Here is a 13671-nt window from a genome sequence, read left to right as displayed (position 1 = left end):
TTTAATCTTTTCTCATAATTCAACCCCTGTAGCCCTGGAATCGGCCTAGTCTTTCTTCTCTGGACCTTTTCTAGTGAGACTGATTGGTATTAGTGAGGGCGTTGAACTGAGCGATCTGCTGTACGAATGCAGATAAAGCATTAGAGCATCATGGTGATCCTTGTATAAGTGGCAGATTGAAAAAAAATAAATCACAAAATCTAAATAAATATTGTCATTAAATTGAGACGACCTTCATCTGGATTCCAAGATGGTGAAACCACTCGGGGAGACAGGAAGAGGGCGGATTGAGAAGTGAAGTCAGTAGAGACGTCACCATCAATCACTGCTTCTGCAGAGGGAGGAAGAGAGAACTCATCAGGCAACAGCGCCAACTCCTGGTTGGGAGTGTAATTACATGTACAGTCATGGCCAGGAGTTTTGAGAATGATACTAGTGTTGGTTTTCATAAAGTTTGCTGCTTCAGTGTTTTGAGATCTTTCTGTCAGATGTTTCTATGGTATACTGAAGTAGAATTACAAGCAGTTCAGAAGTTTCAGAGGCTTTCATTGACAATTACATTCAGTTTATGCACAGAGTTCATATTTGCAGTGTTGGACCTTCTTTCTTTTTCAAGACCACTGCAATTTGCCCTGGCAGGCTGGAAATTAAAATCTGGGCCCAATCCTGACTGATGGCAGCTGCCAATTCTTGCAGAATCAATGCTTGGAGTTTGTCAGAATTGGTGGGTTTTTGTTTGTCCACCCATCTCTTGACCTCAAGTTCTCAATGTGGAGTTTCCTGGCCATGGACCCCAATATTTCGATGTTTTATTCCCAGAGCCACTTAGTTCTCACTTTTTTCTTATGGCCTGGTGCTCCATCCTGCTAGAAAACAACAACAACAACAACATTTATTTCTATAGCACATTTTCATACAAATGATGTAGCTCAAAGTGCTTTATATGATGACGAAAGAGAAAAAAGACAAAATAAATAAGCATTAAAATTAGTGAACACTAATTAACATAGAATAAAAGTAAGGTCCGATGGGCAGGGAGGACAGAAAAAACAAAAAATAAATCCAGACGGCTGGAGAAAAAAATAAAACCTGCAGGGGGTCCGTGGCCACGAGACCACCCAGGCCCCTCTAGGCATTCTACCTCACATAAATGACCTCAATCAGTCCTCATGGTATTCAGGGTTCACATGGAAGAACTTGATGATGACGGTCATGTGGACTTCTGGCCTTCAATCCATCAATGGAGGGACATCACGGTGCTTTGATCAGGTGGTGGTGGCGCAAATCAGCGCCACAGAAAACCGGAAAAAGAACAGAAGAGAAAGTAGAGGTTAGTACGGATTGTGGAGCCACCGTGAATAATAATGATAATTAATTGAATATACAGAGCATCAGGATTAAACTAAAATGAAGCTCTGAGAAAGCCATGTTAAAGTAATGAGTTTTCAGCAGTGTTTTAAAGTGCTCCACCGTATCAGCCTGGCGAATTTCTGTTGGTCAGCTATTCCAGATTTGAGGTGTATAACAGCAGAAGGCCGCCTCACCACTTCTTTTAAGTTTAGCTCTTGGAATTCTAAGCAGAGACTCATTTGAAGATCTGAGGTTACGATTTGGAGTGTAAGGTGACAGGCATTCTGAAATATAAAATGGAGCAGATTATTTAAGGCTTTGTAAACCATCAGCAGTATTTTAAAGTCAATTCTAAATGACACCGGTAACCAGTGTAACGACGGTAATACTGGGGTGATGTGCTCAGATTTTCTTTTCCGAGTTAAGATTCTAGCAGCTGCATTCTGCACTTGTTGCAATCGATTGATGTCTTTTTTTGGGTGGTCCTGAGAGGAGTGCAATACAGTAATCTAGCCGAGTGAAATCAAAAGTGTGAACTCATTTCTCAGCATCTTGCAATGTTATAAGAGGTCTAACTTTTGCTACTGTATATTTCTTAAGTGAAAAATTGCTGTCCTAGTAATCTGGTTAATATGTGATTTAAAATTTAGGTCAGAGTCAATAGTTACCCCTAAATTCTTTACCTTCGTCTTGACTTTTAATCCTATTGGATCAAGTTTATTTCTAATACACTCATTATATCCATTTTTGCCAATCACTAAAATTTCTGTTTTCTCCTTATTTAGCTTAAGAATATTACTACTCATCTATTCAGAAACACAAGTAAGACATTGGGGTCAGTGAATCAAGAGAGTCGGGGTCATCAGGCGCTATTGATTAATACAGTTGTGTGTCATCAGCATAGCTGTGGTTGCTAATGTTATGCTTTGAGATAATCTGATCTAACGGAAGCATGTAAATCGAAAAGAGCAGTGGACCCAGGATAGAGCCTTGCGGAACACAATATAGAATATCAGGTGTCTTTGAAGTATAATTACCAAAACTAACAAAGAATTTTCTACCTGCCAGGGAGGATTCACACCAATTTAAGACCCTGCCAGAGAGGCCCACCCATCGACTAAGGCAATTTCTAAGAATATTGTGGTCAATGGTGTCAAATGCGGCACTCAGCTCTAAGAGGATGAGAACAGATAGATGGCCTCTGCCTGCATTCACCCGCAAGTCATTGACTACTTTAACGAGTGCAGTTCCTGTATTGTGATTTGTTCTAAAACCGACTGAAACCTATAAAGAATAGCAGGTTTATTGAGGTGGACATTTAGCTGTGTAATGACTGCCTTCTCTAGAATTTTACTTAATAAATGCAGGTTAGAGATGGGTCTAATATTTTTAAAAGCAGAGGAGTCCAGATTATTTTTCTTGAGCAGGGGTTTAACTACAGTAGTCTTAAGAGAGTCTGGGAAGACCCCCCGTTATCTAGTGACGAGTTTACTATGTGAAGAATATTATCAATTAGCACGCCTGATACTTCTTTGGTATTGGGTTAACGACACAGGTGGAGGGTCTCAGTTGAAAAATTATTTTATATAAATCAGGTAAACCTATCCTGGTGAAAGAATTTAATTTGTTTACAATGGAGTACAGAAGTTTAAGAGGATCAGTATTGGGGAGATGTACTATATTATTTCTAATATCATTAATTTTTTGATTAAAAAATACAGCAAAAGCCTCACAAGTTTTACTGGAAGTATTCTGGAGGCATTCCATTGAGTGACCTGGATTTAGCAGATGATCAATCGTCGAGAATAAGACTCTGGGATTACTAGCATTGTTATTTATAATTTTTGAGAAATAGCAGCGCCTCTCAAGATGGACTGTGTTGTTGTATTCTGTTATTTTATATAGAAAAGACATTGTGGGTCACCAAACTGTTCTTGGATGTTTGGGAGAAGTTGAAGGAAGGATGTTGGGCTAAGTGCCCTTATTGGTGGTCCCTCTGAGCTATGAGGGAAGAAGAGAAACAGGACAGCCCCCCCCCCCCCCCCCCACCTTGTCTCGGCAGGTTATTACATACCTTTCACTACCCCTCAGAGGAGTCCTCCGACCCCCATGCCTGACAAAGGAAAGAATAAAAGAGCTGAGCGTTTACGTTTTAAGCAAAAGAAGATTAAGGGGGGACATGACTGAAGTGTGAATTAGTCCAGTGGACTTTAAAATGAGTTCATCAAGAACACGGGGACACAGTTGGAAACTTATTAAAGGCACCAACATTAGATTTTTCTTCACACAGAGAACCACAAGTGACCAAATAGTGTGGTGGACAGGAGGACTTTAGGGGCTTTCAAAAGTCCACTTGATGTTGTTTTGGAGGAATAAGGTGGCAAGGAACCCCAGCCACAGGGGATGCACAAACCAGTGTGTTTCTTCGTGCCGGTCCCAAGCCCGGATGAATGGGGAGGGTTACGTCAGGAAGGGCATCGGGGTAAAATTCTGCCAGATCAACATGCGGACAACAATACGGATTTCCATTCCAGACTGGCCGAGTCCCGGGTTAACAACGACCGCCACCAGTACTGGTAGCCAACAGGGTGCTGGCGGAAATGGGGCAACTGTTGGCTGAAGAAGGAGAAGAAGAAGGAGAAGAAAGGGTGGGGGACATGTCTGGAGGAAAAATAAGAGGAGGAAGGTAAAGAGAGTGGAACAGAGGGTAGGAACTTTGAATGTTGGCAGTATGACTGGTAAGGGGAGAGAGTTGGCCGATATGATGGAGAGAAGGAAGGTTGATATATATTAGAGGGTCAGCTCATGTTGGACGGTTGGTAGACAGAGTCAGAGAGGTGAGATTGTGGGCGAGGAACAACTGATGCGTGTGTGAATGTGTGTGTGAATACATGTGTGTGAATGAGAGGGAGGTCAGAGGAATGGTGAGGATGCAACAAGTAGCGTTGGCAAAGGTGGATGAGTTTAAATACTTGGGATCAACAGTATAGAGTAATGGGGATTGTGGAAGAGAAGTGAAAAAGAGATTGCAGGCAGGGTGGAGTGGGTGGAGAAGAGTGTCAGGAGTGATCTGTGACAGACGAGTATCAGCAAGAGTGAAAGGGAAGGTCTACAGGATGGTAGTGAGACCAGCTATGTTATATGGGCTGGAGATGGTGGCATTGACCAGAAAGCAGGAGACAGAGCTGGAGGTGGCAGAGTTAAAGATGCTAAGATTTGCATTGAGTGTGACGAGGATTAGGAATAAGGACATTAGAGGGTCAGCTCAGGTGGGAGACAAAGTCAGAGAGGCGAGATTGTGTTGATTTGGACATGTGCAGAGGAGAGATGCTGGGTATATTGGGAGAAGAGTGATAAGGATAGAGGTGCCAGGTAAGAGAAGGTTTATGGATGTGGTGAGAGAGGACATGCAAGTGATGGGTGTGACAGAGCAAGATGACGAGGACAGAAAGATATGGAAGAAGATGATCCGCCGTGGAATCCCCTAATAGGAGCAGCCAAATGAAGAAGAAGAAGAGGGGGAAGGTGTGTCCAGAGACAGGTGGAGAAGAGGAAGGTAAAGAGAGTGGAAGTGAGGGTAGGAACTTTGAATGTTGGAAGTATGACTGGTAAGGAGAGTTAGCTGATGTGATGGAGAGAAGGAAGGTTGATATATTGTGCATGCAAGAGACCAGATGGTAGGGGAGTAAGACGAGATGGACCTGAGGTGGGGTCAAATGAGTCTACTATTGTGTGAATGAAAGGAGAAATGGGGTAGAAGGGTGCTAAGGATAGAGCTGGCAGACAAGAGGAAAAGAGGAAGGCCTAAGAGAAGGTTTATGGATGTGGTGAGAGGGGACATGCAGGTGATGGGTGTGACAGAACAAGACGACGAGGACAGGAAGATATGGAAGATGATGATCTGCTGTGGCAACCCCTAACCGGAGCAGCCGAAAGAAAAATAAGACGGTGGCAAGGACTGATGGGCTTTGTTGGGTCAAATGGACCGTTCCACCAACTCTGAACAAATCTTTTCACCTACCATTTAGCATTAAATGAAACCATGAGAACATTGGAATTCATTTGTATGACATGTTTGGCATAGTGTTCAGTGTTTACAAGGTTCAGGAAGTGAATGGACTGTTGGGTGGTTCCTCTAATTACAGGCATTACTCAGAATCGACCCCATAGTTTATTTGGTGTGGGGGGGGAACGGGGTCCTGGCTTAGGGTTTTACTTTAAACTTCTGGATTTCCTTTCCATAATCTGCTTTGATCAGGCTGCTCCTACAAATCAGATTCCTAAAAATTCATCTGTTCCTATAAATACTCTCATGAGATCATGTGACTGACATGTCCAAGGGCATACCAGTCATTTTTTAGGTCAACTGGATGATATTCTCTAATTTTGTTTTTGTCTCTCTTTTGCTCTTGTCTTCCAGCATGATCTAATCCACCAACGATGCAGAAAGCCTCTTCAGGCTACCCAGCTGGCCCCATCCCCCACGACTTGGACCCTCCCCTGCCCCCCGTGAGTAAATTCCCTACCAACGTGACCGAGTCCACACCAGCCAAAAAAATCACATTCCTCAAAAGTGGTGACCCACAGTTTCGCGGCGTCAGAATGGCCATTCACAAGCGTAGCTTCAAGTGTTTTGACGCCCTCCTCGATGACCTCTCCAACAAAGTGCCCCTGCCCTTTGGGGTGCGCACCATCACCACCCCCCGGGGAACACACAACATCAGCAGACTGGATCAACTCGAAGACGGGTGCTGCTACCACTGCTCTGACCGCCGGCAGGTCAAGGTCCCCAATGTGGAGGCAACCAGCAGAAAGCAGAATGGTCCTGGCTGCTGGTATCCATCAAAGCCAGAGGAGCCTCCCCACGTGAATCTGTCCACACAAAGGCACCACAGGAGAATTGTCCTGGTGAAAAACACAGACCCGGCGGTCAGAAAGACCATCGTCATCAACAGGAGGACAACCCGCAGCCTCAAGTTCTTTCTGGAGGAAATCTCAGAGCTTCTTCAGTGTCCCATCAGAAAGCTCTACACACTGGATGGGAGGAAGGTGAGGAACCAAATGAGTGGTCGCTACCCTTAACGTGCAGTATGCTGTTAATTTTGTGTTTAATCCACCTCAATAAGAGGACACGTATCTGTCTGCATGCATGTTTGGTTGATAAGCCTCTGTTATTCCAACAGATGGTGTATCACAAACACTTGTAGTAATAAAATACATTTACTATTCCAACAGATAACACTGCTTTGATGGATACAACAGGGGCACATGCATCACACATATTTATAGTAATGCATTTTATTACTACAAATGTTGTGATACGCCATCTGTGAGAATGAAAAATGCAATGCATTTTATTACAAAATGCATTCGAAGAGATGGATTACTGCAAACGTGAACACTGAGATCAACGTTGATTACATCTTAGATGGGTAACACAGCTAATATGCTAATATTTCAGTAATATTTTAATATATTAACTACACATCTAAGACAGGTTGAAACCTACGTAATCAATGTAGACCTCAGCGTTAACGGCTGCGGTGCACCATGCATATGTCTCTATTATATGCTGTTTGGTATGGGATTTGTAATAGCCATGTTAGTGTCTGTGATATGCCATCTGGTGGAATAATAAATGCAATGCATTATATTACCAAAAATTTTTGTGATGTGCCATCAGTTGGAATGACATAGCCACCAGACGGACACAAACCTTTATCCGTTTCCTAGCTTTGCTACCTGTCCAAGATGGGTTGAAATCTAAGTAATAATGGTAGATCTCAGAGTTAACGTTTGCTGTGCGCCTTGTAATGCATATGTCTCTGTTATAGACAGAGGGGATGATTAGAAGACAAGAATGACTAGGCTGGGGTGGGCAATTTAGCCAGGACCGTACTCTTTACCAAGGATGCCCAGGGATCTTTTGTAACCACAGAGTGTCAGAACCTCAGTTTTAACGCCTCATCCAAAGGGCAGCACCATTTTTGCACCACAGTGTCCCAATCGCTGCACATTCAGACCACAGGGTAAGCGCCCCCTACTGGAATCACCAACACCACTTCCGGAAGTAATCCAAGCTTTTTCGAAGCTGGTCTCCCATCCAAGTACTGGCTGGGCCTGAACATGCTTAGCTTCAGGTGGAGGACCTGCTCTGAAGGGCATGTGTTATGGCTGAGAGCAAACGACTGAGACATGGAGTTGAAGCAGAAACCTTGAGAACCTTTAAGTAGTATCTGGATGAGATATTGGAACACCTTAGATCAGGGATCTCAAACTCCAGTCCTGGAGGGCCTTAGGGGTGTGCGTGACCCAGGGCTGACCAACCCCACGCGGGGCCGGTTACGTCAAATGCTGTTACCGGTATGTGTGGATGGTATAAACTTAAAAATAATGTTAACATAGTATTCAGCTACTGTAATTTTTTGCAAGATAACACGCAGACTTTATCATAATAAAACTGGAGAATATAACTTGACAAATCTGCTCAAGGGCGTCACGGTGGCGCAGTGGGTAGTGCTGCTGCCTTGGAGTTAGGAGACCCGGGTTCTCTTCCTGGGTCCTCCCTTCGTGGAGTTTGCATGTTCTCCTCCCACAGTCCAAAGACATGCAGGTTAGGTCCATTGGCGATCCTAAATTGTCCCTAGTGTGTGCTTGGTGTGTGTGTGTGTGTGTGCCCGGCAGTGGGCTAGTGCCCTGCCTGGGGTTTCTTTCCTGCCTTACGCCCTGGGATTGGCTCCAGCAGATCCCCGTGACCCTGCGGTTGGATAATGGATGACTGGATGGATGGAAATCTGCTCAAATGGGACTTGCGGACCTCAAAAGGGGGCCCCCTTAAGGGCTGGGTCACCCCACTTTTAGCTGCAGGTTTTCATTCTCACCCTTTTCTTAATCAGTGACCTGTTTTTGCTGCTAATTAACTCCTTTTCCTTTTATTTTAATTGACTTGTTTTTTTTAAGATTTGTTCCCCAGAATTTCTTCCTTGTTTTTCTGAATTGCTGATTGTGAAGTGAGGGCGCCAACAGAAGACCAACTAAGTCAGGGCCTCAAATTCCAACCAATTTCACTCCAACCAGTTGTTTAATTAGGCCAGCGGGTGCCAGTGACCTTTGTCAGTTATTTCAGAGACAACTGGTCTTTTTTCATGGAGGGCAACCAACACATTTTTCTATACATTGTTCATAATTATGAAGAGCGGTTAGTACAGTGGATCTCAGCTCTCACTTTAAAATAAGTTGTGGCGCTCCCGATATCTCTGCAAAAGGATGAAGGTCCAAGTCTTTAGAGTCCTGGTGCTTCCTGTTTGTGAGACATGGACGCTACCCAGTGACCTGAGATGAAGACTGGACTCCTTCATGTGTGTCGATCCGGAAAATCCTTGGGTACCATTGGTTTGACTTTGTGTTGCTCATGGAGTCCCAAATGAGGTACATGACCTGCATTGTGAGGGAGTGTCAGTTACGGCACTACGGCCATGTGGCGCGTTTCCCCGAAGGTGATCCGGCTCGTTAGCTCCTCATTGTTGGGGATCCGAATGGCTGGACCGGGCCAAGGGGTCGCCTATGTAATACCTGGCTTTAGCAGATAGAGGGTCATTTCCAGAGGGTGGGACTGGACCACGTGTCTGCCTGGGGGGTTTGCCAACCGGGATCCCAAGTTGTTTCATCGTGTAGTGGGTGCAGCAACGCGCTGTACCAGTGTTTGCTCTGTGGTACGCCTGGAAGGACTGGGTCGTGGCATATTTATCCTCCGGGCCACGAGGGGGCAACCGTCCTGGAGTAGAAGAGGCCCACGGAAGGGGAGCAGGGAGGCTCAAGACCATTGGGGCCTCTGGTCACTGCCAGGGGGCACCCCGAGCTTCATGGAGCCCGGGGCTTATTCACTTCCACCACACCCATGGATGACGATCCTTCCAGGGTCACCCGGGTGCTCTCCTGATGCTTCCGCCACACCAGGACGTGACGTCAGGTAGAGCACCTGGAGCTCATTCGGGTGAGGATAAATGGGGCTGCCTCCCTCATGTCATGGAGCTGGAGTCGGGAGCAGGAGCAGGACAAAGCTCCTGGAGAGAGAGGACAGGTGGCCCAGGGACAAGGAGTGAGAAGGCCCAGGAGAAGGGTGACTGGGGCTAGAGGCACTGTGTTGTTGTACGGGACTGAGTTGTGTTGTTGTGTGGAAGAAAATAAAGAAGAATTTGGATAAAGATGTGGTCTCCGACTGGTGGAGTCCGGGCAAATATCACAGCTCCCCCAACTTGACTTGACCTGTTTTTGCTGCTTCTCCATTAATTTTAATTGACTTTTTTTTTTAAGATTTGTTCCCCGGAATTTCTTCCTCGTTCCTCTGAATTGCTTCATTTCTGTCCTTCAACAGAAATGAAATGTGAAGCGAGGGGGCCAACAGAAGACCAACCAAGTCAGGGCCTCAAACTCCAACCAAATTCACTCCAACCAGTTGATTAATTAGGCCAGCAGTTGCCAGTGGCCTTTGTCAGTTATTTCAGAGACAATTGGGTGGTCTTTCTTCATGGAGGGCAACCAACACATTTTTCTATACATTGTTTAAAATTATGAAGAGCAGTTAGTACAGTGGATCTCAGCTCTCACTTTAAAATAAGTTCAAGAAATATACGAGGACACAGGTGGAAACATTTGGTTAGACACATGGAGTAAGTGACCAAGAAGTGTGGCAGATAGTAAGACGTTGGCGACCGTCAGAACTTGACTTGATGTTATTTTGGAGACATTAGTTGAGTCGGATTAACAAGCTTTGTACGGATAAACGGAGCGATATCATCCAAATCGTTTTAATATTCAACAGTGGAGATGTAACAAGTATCCTCAGAGTGTGTGCTTTTAGCCATTAGGGCCACACCATGTTCAGACATCCTTTTTGTAGAAGAACATTGAGATGTGAACACGCGAGGAGCTCTTCTTCTTTCTGCTAAGCTGCTGTGTATATGAAGCTGCTGTGCTTTTCATTCCTTACACTTGCGTGATTTTCTTTTGTAAGTGGCTACTTGCTTGTAGACTTTAAAACAGAGATCTCAAACTCCGGTCCTGGGGTGTCGCAGAGGCTACAGGTTTTCATTCTAACCCTTTTCTTAATCAGTGACTCTGTTCAATGCTTGTATGGACTGGGTGTGTTGGGCAGGGTCGTGGGGTCCAGCGGCTGTGGGGCATCTGTTGGTGAAGAAAGATTCACAGATCTTGACTTTGCTGACGATGTTGTTATCATCTTCGCAGAGTTAATGGACGATCTCATTGGTGCTCTTGAGAGACTGAGCAAGAAGTCTGAGTGTCTGGGATTGTGAGTGTCCTGATAAAAACCAACAGCCAGGCCTTTAATGACCTCTTAGGCACGGCCGTCAGCAGTGTGTCAGTTTGAGGAGAGAGTGTCGACCTCATTGAGAGGTTTACTTACCTCGGCAGTGACATTCATGTTACTCTGGTGACTATGAAGTCAGTAGATGGATTGGGAGAGCATGGGAGGGTCATGAGGTCTCTAGAAAGGGGTGTGTGGCTCTCCCGATATTTCTACAAAAGGACGAAGGTCTTTAGAGTCCTGGTGCTTCCTGTCTTGCTATATGGTTGTGAGACATGGACGCTATCCAGTGACCTGAGACGAAGACTGGACTCCTTTGGTACTGTGTCTCTCTGGAAAATCCTTGGATACCGCTGGTTTGACTTTGTGTTGCTCATGGAGTCCCGAATGAGGCACATGACCTGCATTGTGAGGGAGCGTCAGTTATGGCACTACGGCCAAGTGGCACGTTTCCCAGAGGGTGATCCAGTTCATAAGATCCTCATTGTTGGGGACCCAAATGGCTGGACCAGGCCAAGGGGTCACCCACGTAACACCTGGCTGCGGCAGATACTGTAGAGGGATCATTTCCAGAGGGTTGGACTGGACCGCGTGTCTGCCTGGGGGGTTTGCCAACCGGGATCCCGAGTTGTTTCGCCGTGTAGTGTGTGCAGCAACGCATTGTACCAGTGCATGCTCCTCAACTTGACTTGACCTGTTTTTGCTGCTTCTCCATTAATTTTAATTGACTTGTTTTTTAAGATTTGTTCCACGGAACTTCTTCCTCGTTCCTCTGAATTGCTTCATTTCTTTCCTTAAACAGAAATGAAATGTGAAGTGAGGGGGCCAAAAGAAGACCAACCAAGTCAGGGCCTCAAACTCCAACCAATTTCACTCCAACCAGTTGATTAGTTAAACACTGATTCTTGTCGCTAATCAAACTCGTTCTTTAATTCAATGACTTGTTGCTGCTCTCTTTGTGCAATAGCAGACATTTCCAAAATCAAGAGCAGCGTTTGGGGGTGGCAAGTGGGGTCCGCGTGTCCCGTTCGAGCAAATTTGTCAAGTTATACTCTCCCGTTATATTTTGATAAAGTCCGTGTGTTATCTTGCAAAAATTTAGCTGAATACAGTAATGAGAAAGTCTGGTGTATGTTAACTTCACTCACAAGTTTATACAGTCCACACATACCGGTGGTAACAGCGTTTGATGTAACGTCAGCCCCCAACTCCCCTAAGGCGGACTCTGTCCGAAATTATCGATTTTCTCTTTTCTAAGAGCACTGTTAAAATGTTTTGGGGACCTGAACAGATCAACAACGTTCCTGAGACCTTCATCTTTCTTTATTTTCAGATATTGTATGATGGACACCAGTTGTTTTGGCTCATTTTCCATCCATCCTTCCATTTTCCAACCCGCTGAATCCAAAGACAGGGTCACGAGGGTCTGCTGGAGCCAATCCCAGCCAACACAGGGCACAAGGCAGGAACCTGGGCAGGGTGCCAACCCACCGCAGGACACACACAAACACACCCACACAACAAGCACACACTAGGGCCAATTTAGAATCGCCAATCCACCTAACCTGCATGTCTTTGGACTGTGGAAGGAAACCCACGCAGACACGGGGAGAACATGCAAACTCCACGCAGGGAGGACCTGGGAAGCGAACCCAGGTCCCCAGGTGTCCCAACTGCGAGGCAGCAGCGCTACCCACTGCGCCACCGTGCCGCCCTTGGCTCATTTTATATCTCATTATTGTTTTCCAGCTAATTAAGGAAAAAGAAACAATTAAGGGGTCTGAGCCTTCAAGAGCAAATCAATTAAAATGAATTCAAAAGACGTTAATTAGCAGTAAAAACAGGACGCTCATTAAGAAAAGGGTTTGAATGAAAACCTGCAGCCACTGCGGCCCACCAGGACCGGAGGTGGGGACCCCTGCTTTAAGTTGTATCTGGATGAGTTATTGGGACACTTTAGATATTAGCTAAGCTCGATGGACTGAATGGTCTCCTCTCATTTGTCAAATTTCTTATGTTCTTATATCCTGCTCCTAGACATTAAGTTTAAATGTGGGATGTTCTCTGAGTACTGGGGCTATCTTCCCAAATCCCCAAAGTTGTGCCTGTCAGGTTGACTGGTAATTTTAAATCTTGTGTGTGTGTGTGTGTGTGTGTGTGTGTGTCTGAGATGGACAGGTGCTTTTTCCAGATAGACTGAAGCCTTTCAGACATGTCAATAATTCATACACCGAGTTTCTCAAACACCGGTCCTGTATAGCCACATCAGGTACCGTAAAGCATTGACCAGCTTTCCTTTCTAACACAAATTTTTGCTCTGTTCCAGATTGACAGCACCCAGGCACTCATTCAGTGTCCCAGCGTGCTGGTGTGCGTTGGCCGGGAGCCCTTCAGACTTCTTCTATCGGAAAGCCTGAGGAAAAATTCAGAGGAGAAATTCCCAGGGCTGGGACGATCCCGAACGAGCATCTGCAGCGACTCCCACGAGAGCGTAAAGACGGGTAGGTGCCCCCCCCCCAGATGTACTATAGCAGGGGTCTCCAACCTTTTTTTTCCCCTGACAGCTACTTTTACAAAATGAAGATGACCGAGAGATACTCCTGTTTTGTAACGTTTATTCTCATAGCTTATTTCAAGCCAAACAAAACTGAATACGTGTGTTTTGCCTGAACATTTACAAAATGTCGGTGTCCAAAACTCACATCTTGCATTAAAACATCACAAAAAATATTGAGTTCACCTGCAAGTGTATTCTGTATGTCTGTATGCATTTTCTAGTGTATCTCGCACTATTGAATTAAAACACGAATGCTGTCAAAACAAAACAATGCAATTCTAAATCCACAGATTTGACTTCTTCATTTGTCATTTTGTCACATGTCACTGTGTCACTTTATTCACATGTGTGATGTGTTAGTTGAGTTAGTCCGATGACTGGCACTGCATGGAGTCAACAAGAGAGACAGGTAAATGGTGGAGTGGAGCCACTGAAGTTC

General features: G+C 45.1%; 1 protein-coding gene across 3 annotated transcripts in view; it reads left to right on the top strand.

The window, feature by feature from the left end:
- rp1l1b (rp1 like 1b) overlaps window positions 1-13671 on the top strand; it is an 84381-nt gene that overhangs the window by 48590 nt on the left and 22120 nt on the right. For all 3 annotated transcript variants that reach the window (XM_051924394.1, XM_051924395.1, XM_051924396.1), the window contains exons 2-3: window positions 5771-6399; window positions 13002-13176. In XM_051924394.1, coding sequence (XP_051780354.1) covers window positions 5791-6399; window positions 13002-13176 — 784 coding nt within the window. In that variant the 5' untranslated portion in view covers window positions 5771-5790. The remainder of the gene's footprint in view (window positions 1-5770; window positions 6400-13001; window positions 13177-13671) is intronic.

The sequence above is a fragment of the Erpetoichthys calabaricus genome, chromosome 3 (genome assembly GCF_900747795.2).
Source record: "Erpetoichthys calabaricus chromosome 3, fErpCal1.3, whole genome shotgun sequence".
Lineage (NCBI taxonomy): Eukaryota > Metazoa > Chordata > Cladistia > Polypteriformes > Polypteridae > Erpetoichthys > Erpetoichthys calabaricus.
The sequence above is the reverse complement of the archived record's forward strand: the minus strand, read 5'-3'. Positions and strand labels throughout refer to the sequence as shown.